This window comes from Lolium rigidum, chromosome 1 (assembly GCF_022539505.1).
Source record: "Lolium rigidum isolate FL_2022 chromosome 1, APGP_CSIRO_Lrig_0.1, whole genome shotgun sequence".
Lineage (NCBI taxonomy): Eukaryota > Viridiplantae > Streptophyta > Magnoliopsida > Poales > Poaceae > Lolium > Lolium rigidum.
The window spans coordinates 306,421,568-306,436,358 of record NC_061508.1 but is presented as its reverse complement, the minus strand read 5'-3'; the positions used below and the strand labels follow the sequence as shown (position 1 = coordinate 306,436,358).

Below are 14,791 nucleotides of genomic sequence, written 5' to 3'. Positions count from 1 at the left end.
AGCTTGGGGATGCTTGATACGTCCCAAACGTATCTATAATTTCTTATGTTCCATGCTACTTTATTGATGATACTCACATGTTTTATACACATTATATGTCATTATTATGCATTTTCCGGCACTAACCTATTGACGAGATGCCGAAGAGCCGATTCTTTGTTTTACTGCTGTTTTTGGTTTCAGAAATCCTAGTAAGGAAATATTCTCGGAATTGAACGAAATCAACGCCCAGGGTCCTATTTTTCCACGAAGCTTCCGGAAGTCCGAAGAGGAAACGAAGTGGGGCCACGAGGTGGCGCCACACTAGGGCGGCGCGGCCCAAGCCCCGGCCGCGCCGGCCTGCTGTGTGGGCCCCTCGTGTGGCCCCCGACCTGCCCTTCCGCCTACATAAAGTCTTCGTCGCGAAACCCCCGATACCGAGAGCCACGATACGGAAAACCTTCCGGAGACGCAGCCGCCGCCAATCCCATCTCGGGGGATTCGGGAGATCGCCTCGGCACCCTCGCCGGAGAGGGGAATCATCTCCCGGAGGTCTCTTCATCGCCATGATCGCCTCCGGATCGATGTGTGAGTAGTTCATCCCTGGACTATGGGTCCATAGCAGTAGCTAGATGGTCGTCTTCTCCTCATTGTGCTATCATGTTAGATCTTGTGAGCTGCCTATCATGATCAAGATCATCTATTTGTAATGCTACATGTTGTGTTTGTTGGGATCCGATGGATATTGAATACTATGTCAAGTTGATTATCAATCTATCATATATGAGTTGTTTATGTTCTTGCATGCTCTCCGTTGCTAGTAGAGGCTCTGGCCAAGTTGATACTTGTAACTCCAAGAGGTTGTATTTATGCTCGATAGTGGGTTCATGCCTCCATTAAATCTGGGACAGTGACAAAAAGTTCTAAGGTTGTGGATGTGTTGTTGCCACTAGGGATAAAACATCGATGCTTTGTCTAAGGATATTTGTGTTGATTACATTACGCACCATACTTAATGCAATTGTCTGTTGCTTGCAACTTAATACCGGAAGGGGTTCGGATGATAACCTCGAAAGTGGACTATTTAGGCATAGATGCATGTCTGGATAGCGGTCTATGTACTTTGTCGTAATGCCCCGATTAAATCTCATAGTACTCATCATGATATATGTATGTGCATTGTTATGCCTTCTTTATTTGTCAATTGCCCAACTGTAATTTGTTCACCCAACATGCTATTTATCTTATGGGAGAGACACCACTAGTGAACTGTGGACCCCGGTCCTATTCTTTACATCTGAAATACAATCTACTGCAATTGTTCTTTACTGTTCTTCGCAAACAATCATCATCTTCCACACAATACATTTAATCCTTTGTTCACAGCAAGCCGGTGAGATTGACAACCTCACTGTTACGTTGGGGCAAAGTACTTTGGTTGTGTTGTGCAGGTTCCACGTTGGCGCCGGAATCCCTGGTGTTGCGCCGCACTACACTTCGCCGCCATCAACCTTCAACGTGCTTCTTGGCTCCTCCTGGTTCGATAAACCTTGGTTTCTTTCTGAGGGAAAACTTGCTACTGTCTGCATCACACCTTCCTCTTGGGGTTCCCAACGGACGTGTGTTAATTGCACGCATCATGCATCATCATCGCATATGCATCATATCATCCATGTTTACAACAAATATAATTTATTTTATAAACCCTAATTATTTTATTTCCTTCTCATATGGTTTAATAAAACCCTCCCTCTCTTTCTTACTTCAAAATAAAACCAAAATAATAGTAATAATGTTTTGGGTATTTTACAAAACCTATTTTAAACTTTTGCTAAGGTTTATACAATTTCTCCAAAGATTTTAAAAACCCCTCTTCTCTCAAACCCGTTTGCTCTCTTCTCTTTGGATTCCTGGAAGAATTGTTGAAGAGAAGAAAATAGTCACGCCGGCCCACCTAGCTCCACTTCCTAGCAAATCCAACTTCTTTTCACCGGACAGCTCGTGGCCCAGCAACATCTCCTAGCGGGAGGACCTTCTTCAACCTGTACGGCAAAGCATCGCTGGACCTGCCTGCGCTGTCTACGTGATGGACGGACGTCCCATCGCAGCTCCTCTCCATAAAAAGGGTACCTCGCCTGCAGAACCCTAGCCACTTCTTTTCCTCCCCGCCGCCACTCTCTCCATCTCCTCGCTGCCCTCCTTTCTTCATGGGAAATCACCGCGCCATGAAACTGCCGCACGAGCTCTGCCTCCTCGCCTCGGTCTGCTCGCTGGCCACCTCGCTCCTCGACCTCCAGCGGAGCCCCTACCTCACCGCCGACATGCTCAACGACGCTCTCGACGTCAACCTGTTTTACCACGTTCGCCACCAAGCTCCTGTGCATGCGTGACAGCAACATCCACGTCTAGGTCGACCTCACCTTCGTCCGGATGTCCACCACCGCAAGCACCTCTTGTTCCCGAGCTTCACCAAAGCCACCTGGGCCCGTTCCCGCGCTCGCCGCTAGTCTCCGCCTCCGTTCCATCCATGTACTTCGCCAAGTACATCGTCGTCTATGTCCGGCCGTCGACGCGCGCTAGTCGCTGCAAGGTTGCCACCGTCCCCATGAAGCTTTTTGGAGGAAAACTGCTGAGTTTGCAGCAAGGTTTTTGGAGGAACGACGTAATGGTCACAGCCCAGGAGAATGAGGAGCTTCTCCATGCCTTTTTCATGGAAGAGATTGAGGAGGTGCTCAAGGATACAAAAACTGACACGGCTCCAGGTCCGGATGGTTTCCCAGTGAGCTTATTCAAGCGTTTCTGACCAAGACTAAGAGGGCTAGTCCTCCAGATTGTCAATGGGTTTGCCTTGGGCACAGTTGATGTTGCCAGGCTCAACTTTGGAATCTTGTCGCTCATCCCTAAGGTGGACGGAGCAGACTCTATCAAGCAGTACCGGCCGATTGCCCTAATCAACGTGATTTTCAAAATGGTGGCTAAGGCGTACGCGTCTAGACTCTCCCCAGTAGCCCACATGATCGTCTCCCCGACGCAGACGACGTTTATTAAGGGACGGTTCATCCACGATGGTGTCCTGGCTTTGCACGAGATCCTGCATGAGCTCGCAACCAAGAATCTGCCTACCATCATCCTGAAACTTGATTTTGAAAAGGCGTACGACAGGTTAACTGGGAATTCCTTAAGGAAGTGCTCCTTTGGAAGGGTTTTGATGGTGCTTATATGCATAGGATCATGTAGCTGGTCAGAGGTGGCCAGACTGCAATTTCCATCAATGGAGAGGTTGGTCCGTACTTTCGCAATAAACGTGGAGTGCGACAGGTAGACCCGATCTCGCCACTCCTGCTTGATCCTATAGCAGATGCGCTCGATGAAGTTTTGAGAAGGGCAAATGAAGCTGGCAACATTGCAGGGGTTGTCCCGCATATGATCGAGGGATGAGTGTCCCATCTCCGTACGCGGATGACACAGTTATCTTGATCCAGAGCACCCAGCTAGGCATCATAAACCTTAAGTTCTTCCTGATCTGCTTTGAGCTGCTGTCAGGAATGAAAATTAATTTTCACAAGAGTGAAGTGGTGGTGCTGGGAGCGCCAAGAGAGGAACAAGCCAGGGTGGCAAACCTCCTGAACTGTAGACAAGGCACCCTACCTTTCGACTACCTCGGTTTTACCATGTGTGATCGCGGAATTACAATGGCTGAAATGGAACCGCTGGTTAATGCGGTGGCTCTAAAGATGGAACCCTGGCAAGGAAGGTTCATGTCGTCAGCAGCGCGACTAACCTTGATCAACGCCTATTTGTCTAACCTCCCTATTTTCTCTATGGGACTGTTCCTTCTCACTGATGGCACACACGAGGGATTTGATAGGCATAGGAGCAGATTCTTCTGGGAAGGACAAGGAAATAAAAAGAAATACCATATGGTAGCTTGGGAGGACATTTACAAACCCAAGGACCAGGGTGGTCTTGGCATTTTGAATACCATGGCAATGATGGCCAAATGGATCTGGAGAATGCTTACGGAAGATGAAAGATGACAGTAAGTTGCTATGGCTTCAGTTACTCAAAGCCAAGTACCCGGTGGAGCTGTTCTTTACGACCACGGCGGCCCGGGGCTCCCCCTTCTGGCACAGTTTACATAAACTCAAATCTGCATTTAAGAGGGGAGCTAGATTCTTTCTTGGGGACAATTCCAGCGTCCTTTTCTGGACTGACCGTTGGACCGGAGAGGAGGCCCTCAGTGTGAGGTACACCAGGATGTTCCAAATTTGCTCTGACCCGGACATCACGATTGAACGAGCATATGAAGGTGACGGGTGGCGCATTTTATTTCGGAGAACCTTTGGACAAGATGAATCCAACCAGTGACGGTTGTTGGTTCAGGAGCTTGAAGAGGTGGTGCCGGCAGAGGGTTGTGACAAGGTGGTGCGGAAGCTGGAACACTCGAGCCGTTTCTCGATGAACTCTATGTATAAAATGCTTTGCCAGGGTCCTTTGCTCCCTCTTGCGGACTCAATTTGGACGACAAAGGTGCCTCTCAAGATAAAACGTCACGGCATTTGAGAACCAATTGCTTCTTTTGTTTTTTTTTTCATTTGGCAGTTGGCGAGAGGCAGGTCGCCTTCCAATGATCAGATTCTCAATCGTAGGGGCCCAATGTGCCATGTGCGGGCTACCAGAGAACGTCGACCATATTTTCTTCCAATGTGTGCTGGCGCAATTCGTCTAGAGTGGGTTCAGGGTCATGCTCGGTGTGACATGGAATCCTACATCTAGGTCTGGGTGGGAACGATGTTTAGAGAGAATAAACACCAAATCTAAAAGAGTTCTTCGAGTTCTCTTTGCTGCGACTTGCTGGGCTCTTTGGAAAACCCGCAATAAATTTACGATCGAAGCAAAATTCCCTCGCTAGCCCGCCAATTGTATCTTTCTAATCAGACTTAACATGCAGCTATGGCGAACCACTGCTGGACGAGCTGGAGGCGATGCTTAAGGAGCTCTTCGTCCAAACCTACACACCAGCTCCCGCACGTCAACCTTCTGTCTCCTAGTTTAGAGCTTGGTGTTTCTTTTGATCATATCGTCTATGGTTTATGGTTGTAACCTAATACTTGTTTGGGACCAGGGTGGTCCGATGACTTTGGTGTTGTGATGGTTGTCGTATTTTGGAACTCTTGTAACCGTGTTTCGTCTGTGGGCTTTATTAATTTATAGTCGGACACCATGTGCCTTTGGTCTAATTTTTTTTATGGTCATGCCAAAAAAGGAAAGTGTTTGCTTGATACTAGTTTCCTACGTGGTCCATTGTTGTTCACTTTTGTTGCTTACTTGACCATCTTATAATCTTGCCAAATCTTCACCAAAAGTTTGGCCTTCTAAAATCAAAACATACTCTGCATTTTTTTGCAAGACAAAAACAGACTCTACACGTCTCTGACATACTAGAATACTGTGATTTTTTATGGAAAATGATTGCTCTCCCCCGGGGGATCCTCGCATCACAACCTCCTCATGCGTTGCCGTTGGATGCACAGCATCGGGCGGACGCACCCACCCACCACGTGCGTGGGCCCTACATCTCCGCACGCATCGATCGCTCCCTTTTCTTTCTGGATGGAACCGCGCACGCGCGACGCCGCCGCGCCGTAGCCGAGCTCCCCATCTACACGCCGCCGCGCCAAAGCCGAGCGCCGCCACGCCGTAGCCGAGCGCCGCCACGCCGTAGCCGAGCGCCGCCACGCCGTAGCCGAGCGCCGCCGCTCCTGGACCCGTCAAGCCGACGAGATCTTCTTCCCCGCGGCCAGCGGGCTCCTTTCTTCCCCACGGACGACAAGCCCCTTCTTCGCAGTGAGGCGGTCCCAGTGGCTTGATCCCAGTGAGGCGGTCGACCTGCAGCATGCCGGCAACTAGCGTGAGGGTCTCCGCCTCGTAGGTGTTGGCGGCGCAACGGCGACGGGCTGGGCCGGCGGCACCAACGGGACGGGATGAGCCGGCGGCGAGCGTAGACCTCATTTCGTCCTCAAGTGCGGCGACCTCGCCACGAGTTTCTCCACCCATCCTTGCCATGGCCTGCCCGAAGCCGCCTCCATCTCGCGCTCCTCTGCTTTGTTAGGAGTTTTGCTGTCTTAGGCCTGCAACGTTGCTACCTGCAGAGGCCGATTTTGCTATTTAACGTGTCCGGCATTGCTACCGGCGGAGGGTAGATTTTTGCTATGGGCTGAGGCCTACTTTTGCTACCCTAGGCATAGGATATTGCTACTAGAGGCTTCTGACGTTGCTGTCCTAGGCGGACAGAGTCGCTGCAACCTCGGACGGCGCTGTTGCCAGCTGCAGGCGAGGTCTCCGTTGATGTTCTAGAGGATTTGCAACATGTGAATAAAAAAAATTTGCTACAATTTATTTGCGGTTTTGCTACATCTGCGTATTATGTTTGCTACGTGGTCTCCGGCGAGGTCTCCGGCGAGCCCAGCTTTTTTATTTTCTTTTCTGAACGAACCGTTTTTTGCTTCGACTCATTTGTCTGTGGGGGTGTTTTTGTCGCCGGAGATGTTTTTTTTCTACATGCAAATCTAACCGTTAAAATGGTTGATCCGACGGTTGGGGACCCGGGGGCTGGGGAATCAGATCCCCGGGGATGCCCAGCAGTTTCCTTTTTTTATCTGCGATTTTTAAAATACTAGGAGTAGTTTGCATCTATACCCAAGTGACTTCAAACTATGCTAAATTGAAAAGAAGTGACTTCAAGCTAGGTTTGTGAACTGTGTGACACGAGTGATCCCATCTTTCGCGGAGGCCCCAACTGGAAAGGGCGGACAGCCGTGGGCGGTGGGCCGAGCGAACGTCGACGGCGGTCCGGCGAGCGGCGGCCGCCATTGTTTCGCGATACGCGCGCCTACGGTCAAAACCTCACACCTCAACCACCCGCTCCCGCTTCCAAACAGCAGCGCACCGTCACAAACCCCCTCGCCGGGTCCCCGAGAACGGCCGCCACCCTCCCCGCCGCCTCCATGCCGTCCCCGTCTTCCTCCTCCTCTCCCCACCGGAAGCTTCTCCATTCCGTAAGCATCATCTACCCCCCTCTCCCCGTGCCCCGCCCCTCCTCCTCACAGTTCGTTTCGCGTCTCCGTTTCAGCTGATCTACTGGGCGGTACAGCGGTGCCGGATGTCGGAGTCGCCGTGCCGGCTCACGGTCTCCCTCAAGAGCCCCTCGGACCCCGCCGCCTCCACGCCCCTGCGCGTCTCCGGTAACGCAGCGGCACTCTTCTTTCCTCCCGATTACAGTTGGTCTGGTCCTCAATTGTGTGAACCGATGCAGTTTCCGACACTGGAGTTGGGAGCAAGCTGGAGGAGTTCCTGGAGCTGGATGCCCTGGCGCGTGAGACCCCCGTCGAGAAATGGGGTATGTGATTATCTGCTCGTGCACACAAATTTTTATTTCATGATCCTCTTGAGCATCTGCACGGAAGCTCCGCGTATTAGAAATGTCCCTAGTCAGAAACAATGCCTGTAAGTAAGTTGCCTCCCTGGTCCCATCTTCAGTTATAGCCTGTTACAGCATACACGAGAGTTCTGGAGATGGTCAGGTTATCATGCCATCAACATTTGACAATACCATCACCGTTGAAATGAAGTTGCCTGCCTTAGTTTTCACTTCCAAGTCAGCATTCAGACGGAGTACCAACTGCGATGCAGCAGCGTTACTTGCTTTAGATATCCATCTGATTTAGTCTTGAAAATATTTCTACATTCAACTTTCTGTCTGAAACAGCTTTTCTTATCTGCAGATGGCACCCTCTTAATCACAACTACTGGTATGCTTATGTTTCCTCCATGTATTGCATCGTTAATTGTTCCATTTTTGTTATATACCATCTCCCGCTGTGTGGTAGAACCTCAGTTTCTCTGTGTACATTCGTGGTCGGAGTCTTCAAATATTTGGTTGCACACATTCGAAAACGACGTTCAAAGAGAATGGAAGGAGCATAGAAATATTTTGCCAAGAAAAAGCTTTATATTTGGCTAATGATATTGTGATTTCAGGAAGGCTGTTGATGGTTTCTTGCCTTGTTTCATTATTGTAGGAATCAATGACAAAGCTATTTATCATTATCAATTCAATCTTCAAGAAGAAACATCTTCAAGTGCAAGATTCAGCAAGCTGGCGACCACATACAAGAATAGTGCAACTTTCAGGCAGGTCATCTCTTGTCAGTTGACACCACCATCGTATACTGGGGTTACTTGAATCATACATGCCTTTGTTGTGCAGTGGAACTGAAGTCTGCATTTGTCTTTCAAATGAAGCTGACCTTGATGAATTCATATTATGGCTAACTGGCTTTGTACGTAAGGTCTGTCTTGCTAAACATACATGTTTCACTTTTTTCACCACAATTATGCTCAACCTTAGCAAACAGTTTTGCATGTAGTCCCTGTGAATACTGAATCCTGATACTTATTTTATAATAGAATTTTTCTGAAGAAATCAACTCAAATATAACATAACCATTGACTTAATGTGGTTAAGCATTTATTTCTTGTTGATGGCTCATATACTTTCTGACCCTTTTCATTATTAACCTATGCAGATATTTGTGCTAAGAGCAGCTGTGAGTATTTCTGAACTGCTATATCACAACATGTAATCTTAAGATCTCGTATCATTTGCTTGGCACTATTCTGCTCTCATATCTCATAATCACATCTCAGTTTTCTACTTCCATTAAACCCTTAAATCTTAATTCATTGCACCCTCAACTCAGAATTTTCGGTGCCTACACATCACGACAACTATGCATAATACTACCTCCGTCCCGATTTATAAGTTGTGCGCATGTTTCTAGGTCGTACATTTGATCAATGTAATGTAGGTTATATATTACAAAACATATATCATTGGAAAACTTAAAGTTCAACTTTCTAATGATATAATTTTTGTGTTATATAATTTAAATTATGTTACTGAAATTGATGATTTAGGGATGCGCGTAGGCCCTGTAAACCAGGACGGAGGGAGTACGTTGATATAGTAGCAGTAATAATGTTGTTTATCATGGGTGCGCTAATTAAGGGTTAGCCTTTCTTGTTGAAAGAATAATGGTACTTACATTGCTTTGATTAATGATATTTGAACTTTGTAAAGTCCAACGTTTAAATTGCATTGTAATTTTGTACATGGTGCATGACATAATTTTGTGCCATTTACATGGAGGCTGATCTCTTTGTACATGATATGCAAATCCAGATGCATATACGTGTGTTTTTGTAGCTTTATTTGGCTGAAATTACAGATATCAATGTGGTGCTCATCAGTTTATACGATTGAAAAAGAGAAAACTCAGAACCCTAGCATTAGGAGGTTGATATGGATGTATTTAGTTAAAAAAATTCTTGACAGCCTTCTGATGAAAATATATAGATACATTTGCCAAATTTCACATGTCTTCGATATTGGTATGACAAGGCAGAACAAATTAAATATGGATTGACCGCAAAAATATTTCTAATATGTGTATATCAGTGTCCATGCTTTCATAATATGTGGTACCTGTTAGGCTGCTAAATATGTAGATTCCTACTGATTATCCGACAGAAACTGATATTCCTGCTGATTCAGTAGACATATGTTATGCCATCACACCAGCAGCAATTCCAAACAAACAATTCAAGAATATTCATTCTCATTTAATAGAACAATAAGTGTATTAGTATATAAGCATATGTGATGTCTTCAGATGCTGCAATTTTAAAATGTTGATGATGACATGCAATAATCGGTCGTATTAACTTATTTAAAAATATGTTCACTTTTTCTTGTTGAACATCAAGTAGGCATAAAATTGTAGTATATTTCTGTTCTTGCTTCCTTTTTTTCTTCTTATCCTGATCTCTTGTGCGTGTTTGGTTGTGTTACGTTGTACCTACTCAGGACTTAGCAATTGAGCTCGCCGTGGAGCAAACAGGAACTACTGGATCAAGAAATGTTTGTCTTCCACATGATTCTGATGATGCCTATCTTTCTATTGCCACCCCAAATATTGAGTGTCTAGTTTCTGGCCTTAAAGATTACGCCCTCTCACATGGAAACACTTGTGAAAAGTGTGATGCTTGCTGTATGAATAGGTAAAACATTAATTGCTCAATTTGATGTGGCTGCTTTACGTATTTTCAGTTGGGCTTCTAACATGGTTTTGCCTAAATTGCTCACATGTGTTCCACGATATTTGTTTTAAAGCTGTCTTACTATTACCTAAAGGCAACTAGATAAGGATTGTGCTAATTTTATGCTGCATTGGCTCCTGAAAAGAGCCTGCAACAGTGATATTCTTTTTCTACTAACTTTAGGACTCCTTTCATCCATTTTTCGTACTTCCTAAGTAATATATATATATATATTTATCTTCAAGATTCCAACTTTCAATGGTACTGGTTTATCATTAGAATTCATCTTTGAGTTTTTTTTCCTTGAACTTGCATTTGGATGGAATGATATCCCTGGGGAATTGTATTTTGCCTTCTATCAGCTTTCATAGGTTATTCACCCTGTTAAGTGGATAACTTGATCTGTTCTCACTTATGTTTCTCTTAACTCAAGTAGATTCTTGTTCATTTACATTGTTTTTCCAGTGTCAGGTAGAGAAAGGGAAAATTAGTGAAGAATCAATGCTGAAAATTATCTTGCAGTCATTGATTCTTAGATGTCTGTGTCAACAATATTTACTGTTGAAGGCATCATGTTTTTTTACAGCTGAAGTAGTTACAACTTTCGCTTGAGCTATATTTAGTGATTTAGGCATTATAATTTTCTAGACATAATCTGTAATCTATCCTTCTACTTTCTGATTCTCGTTTCAGAGATCGTCTGAAGGTTGGAACTGGATCAGCCAAGATTGTAGACAGAAGAAGAGATAAAGGGTTACTTGTCGAAGTTGTCATAATGATTGCACATACAGTAACTGATTTGACTTGTTGGATGGTTAACTGTTCATCCTCTCAGGTTTACACCAAACCTTTATGTTACAGGCACGGATTTTCTGACTTCGCCCCTCCCCCTGACTCTGAGTCACTGGCACATGGGGCCCATCAGATGTGGGACCCGCCTGCCAATGACCCAAAGCCAGGCTGGGCTAAGTCAGAGAATCCCGTCCGCAGTCTGATTTTACAGTTACATACTTTCATTTTACTTACTGAGTGAGCTTACCAGAAGTTAAACATCATGACATGTCAGTTTGTATGGTGATAGCATGATTCAGCTGAGCCTCATTGCTTCTGATGGATGGTGAAATGCCTAATTGTAGGTTTTGCATTTTGAAGACTTCATACCCTGTACCATATCACAGTCATCCTTCAATGTTCTCATGAGCATGGACTGGCAAAGCTACGGTTTCAAGCTAAAAGGAGGTTTCATGGATGATGAAGGAAATGCTGTGCTTCAGTGGGATAACCTTACATTTGCTCGTGTTGATATTGCCATTCACACTTACCATGGAGTATATCCAGTTTCCGTTCCATTCATACATTCTTTTCTAGTGATTGTTTGCCGTGGATATTCTCTATCGGGTTTTCCCTAGTGTTTTTTTTCCTGGTATCCTTGACTTGCTTTAGCTACAGTGCAAGAATGGCAGAGATCTGAACCAGATAAATATCTTGTGAGGAAGGCACTTAAGTCTGCATTGTGTCGCTTGAAAGAAGATCATGCAGGAGACTTTCTCAGTTGTCATGGAAAGAAAGTATGTGCCTTACCTATTACTACATGTTTTCTCTAAACTAACATATTTGTGTGGACTTCAATCCTCATGTATTTTCAGTCTGTTATAATTCTTTAACTGAAGAAATATTATTGTTAGTTGGTGAGAGCTGATGCAGTACTGCCATCAGATAGACTCAGGTGCAAATTGTCTTATTCTGTGCAAATAACAGTGAAAACAACCCCAACTGACATTACTGTTAGGAGTTTCTGATAGAAATAAGGTACTTAATAAGCATTACATATTCATATGTTACCTGGCCTGGAAAACAGAAACACCATGAGCTGTGCCGACGTTTTCTGACATTTTCCATTCCAATTATAAGGCTACCCTGGTACAGTACTATAACACCCTGTCCATAACTTTAGCACTACACTTTCATTTGTCATAGTATTAAGCAGATCGTGTAGGTTTGTGAAATAGTGCTATTTCTAATTCCATTTTCAAATAACCTCGCTATCCTTCATTACCTATATACTGCTATTGTCTGTGAAACGAAGAGTGAACACAAGTCTGGTTCATCTTGTATACACTGTATACTCTTGCTTGTAGTTATCATTGGGACACAGCTGAAACATTGGTGGCAGCTAACTGTACTTTTCTTCGTAATTATGTTACTGCATTTATCTGCCAAACAAATAGTGAATGGTAGTTCTGTTTATCTTGCTAATGGGCAAGCAGGGCCATCGCTCTCCCTGTGGTTAAAAAAGGCAAATTCCCCCAGATGTCACCTGGAATTAAACTAACATATGTTGTATGGCCCCGAGAGTACCTGCCTCACACATGGGTCGTGTTTGATTGGCCCTACAGTACAAATTTCGTAGCTCTGTCCCTGGTTACAGGCTACACCTTCCTAGTATGTCCACTGCTATTGCTAGTAATTATTACCAAGACACAGTTACAGCTTTGGTTGCTTCCACCTTGCAATTGCCAACCAGTCATGACCTTGAAAATGTGTGAATATTGCTACTAACTCACACATGGGTTGTTTATTTGATTGACCCTGTAGTATGAATTTCCTAGCTCCATCCCTGGTTACATGATACAACTTTTGTAGTATGTACATTAGTGTTGCTATTAGCTATTACCAGGACACAGTTAGAGCTTTGGTTGGTTGCACCTTGCAACTGGCAACCGGGCATGGCCTTAAAAATGTGTGAATTGTCTGGTAAATTATTCTTCCTTCCGCTACCTTAACTGATGACCAGTAACACGAGCTGCTGATTATATATCATTCCAGATCCGCGAATATGTTCCCGACCTTGCAGAATCGATCGCTGGTCTAATCTCGTCATCCAATGACCAAGAGTTCCAAGATGAATGCTTCACGCTTCTCGGCCTGGGCTCCGACCAAGACATCTCTGAAGGGGCGGTCAGATCCTGCATCAGCGACAAGATGGCCCGTATCATCGAGATGAACGACACCAAGGAGAATGTTGTGGAGAGCACGCCTTATCTGTTCGAGTGCGAGAAGTTGGATGAAGATAGCGAACAGCTGGATGAGGAAGATGGAGATGAGGATATGGTTTCCGATTACTAGCATTGTGGTTCCAATTTACTAGAAAGTATGAACTGTCATGTTCACTCACTCCACATTGAGCAACACCTTGTTTAAAACAATTCAAAATAGAAAACGAAGAGTTGTTTTTTCTAAGAGCCGCTTGCTTCAAAGAGGGAGGGAGAGGAGGGAGAGAGGGGCTACTTTGCTCGAAACTTGCACCATGCCATGATGCGCAATGATAGTTTTGACTCTAGGAAGACGAGTGCTAACTCCAGGAATTTTATTGGGATTTTAGGATGTTTTTTACTTAGTGGAACTTGCAAGATTTGTTTATATCTAGAATTGAAAACATGATTTAGTTTGAAAATATTGAACATGTTAACATAGGGTTTTCACTTTGGAAGGTGAGGATATACATGTTATAGGTTGTGATAATTTATAACAAAAATAGTTTCAAAAAAATGTGAGATGGACTTTGCTGATTATGAAAAAGGTGAAAGAATATTTTAATTGATAAAACAGTTATTTGTTGACATGGAAAGTAATACTACCTATGTCCATAAATAGATGAGATTATATCATGGGGTATAAAAGTATGAGTTTTGCAACTTATTATTTTGGAAAGTTTGACATATTTCGTGCAATAACCTAAGTTTAGGGTCTAACTGAACTGGTTTAGAGGGGTGCTCCAAATAACGAAAGAATGTGAATGGGTTTAAATTCACCTGAACTCGACGACAAACATGTACTACAGTCAGAGAAGGCACGCGTGGACAACCCTAGTGATGCATGGAAGCCAATTGTAACACGTCACAGTAAACGGTTCTAGACAAATACGTCAAAACAATCCACCGAAAGAAATCTAACTGAAACGATGAATAGAAGGGAAAGGAGAGAACATTCCGAGGGGCAAGATTAGCAAAGTGCAAACCGAAATGAAAAGAAGGAGCTCCGAGGGGGCACAGAGAGATGAATTTTTGGTAGCAGCGAAGATCTAATCCTCTAGAGCAGAAGCAAGATTCCGTGGGCGTGGCGACGAATCCTCGTCGCTGGCCGAGATGCGGCACCTCGATCATGATCATCATCATCAATCTCACCGATGAGCTTACAGAGGTAAAGTGAACTGGTCAGCGACAATTGCTTTCGGCGGGCCGAAAGGGGCGAGGGGCGGATCTAGCTGATATTCAGGTATGATACCTGGCCATGGGCAGCCCGGCCCGGGCAGCCCGGCCCGGTCAGCCCGGCCTGGCCGGCCCATAATTCCCGGGCTAAGCCCGAACCGGCCATGTCTCCGGGCCGAGCCTAGGCCTGATTTTTTGGCCCGATGCTTGGGTCGGGCTGGGCCTGGGCTGTGATTTTATGCCATTTACTGAAGCGGTCCAGCCCGAGGCCCGAGGTCCGACGGGCTTTTCCTGCGATGGGCCGGGCTTGGGCCAATTTTTTCAGCCCGACGGCCGGGCCGGGCCGGGCCAAGGTTTTTCCCGTCTAGCTTTGGTCGGCCCGGCCCGAGGCCCGGCCTGTCCCGAGAAATGCACAGGTATCCATATCAGTATGTTTCTCTCTC

The 14,791-nt window shown here is 45.4% G+C and overlaps 1 protein-coding gene across 1 annotated transcript; it reads left to right on the top strand.

Annotated features, from left to right (window-relative positions):
• Positions 1-6,900: 6,900 nt before the first annotated feature.
• Positions 6,901-13,375, top strand: LOC124684074 (type 2 DNA topoisomerase 6 subunit B-like). Its single transcript, XM_047218477.1, has 12 exons — positions 6,901-7,037; positions 7,112-7,223; positions 7,295-7,378; positions 7,764-7,790; positions 8,061-8,172; positions 8,249-8,330; positions 8,568-8,588; positions 9,908-10,101; positions 10,834-10,975; positions 11,277-11,470; positions 11,588-11,708; positions 12,967-13,375. Exons 1-12 carry the CDS (start codon positions 6,987-6,989, stop codon positions 13,264-13,266), a joined length of 1,440 nt encoding a protein of 479 aa, XP_047074433.1. The 5' UTR covers positions 6,901-6,986; the 3' UTR covers positions 13,267-13,375.
• The last annotated feature ends 1,416 nt before the right edge of the window (positions 13,376-14,791 follow it).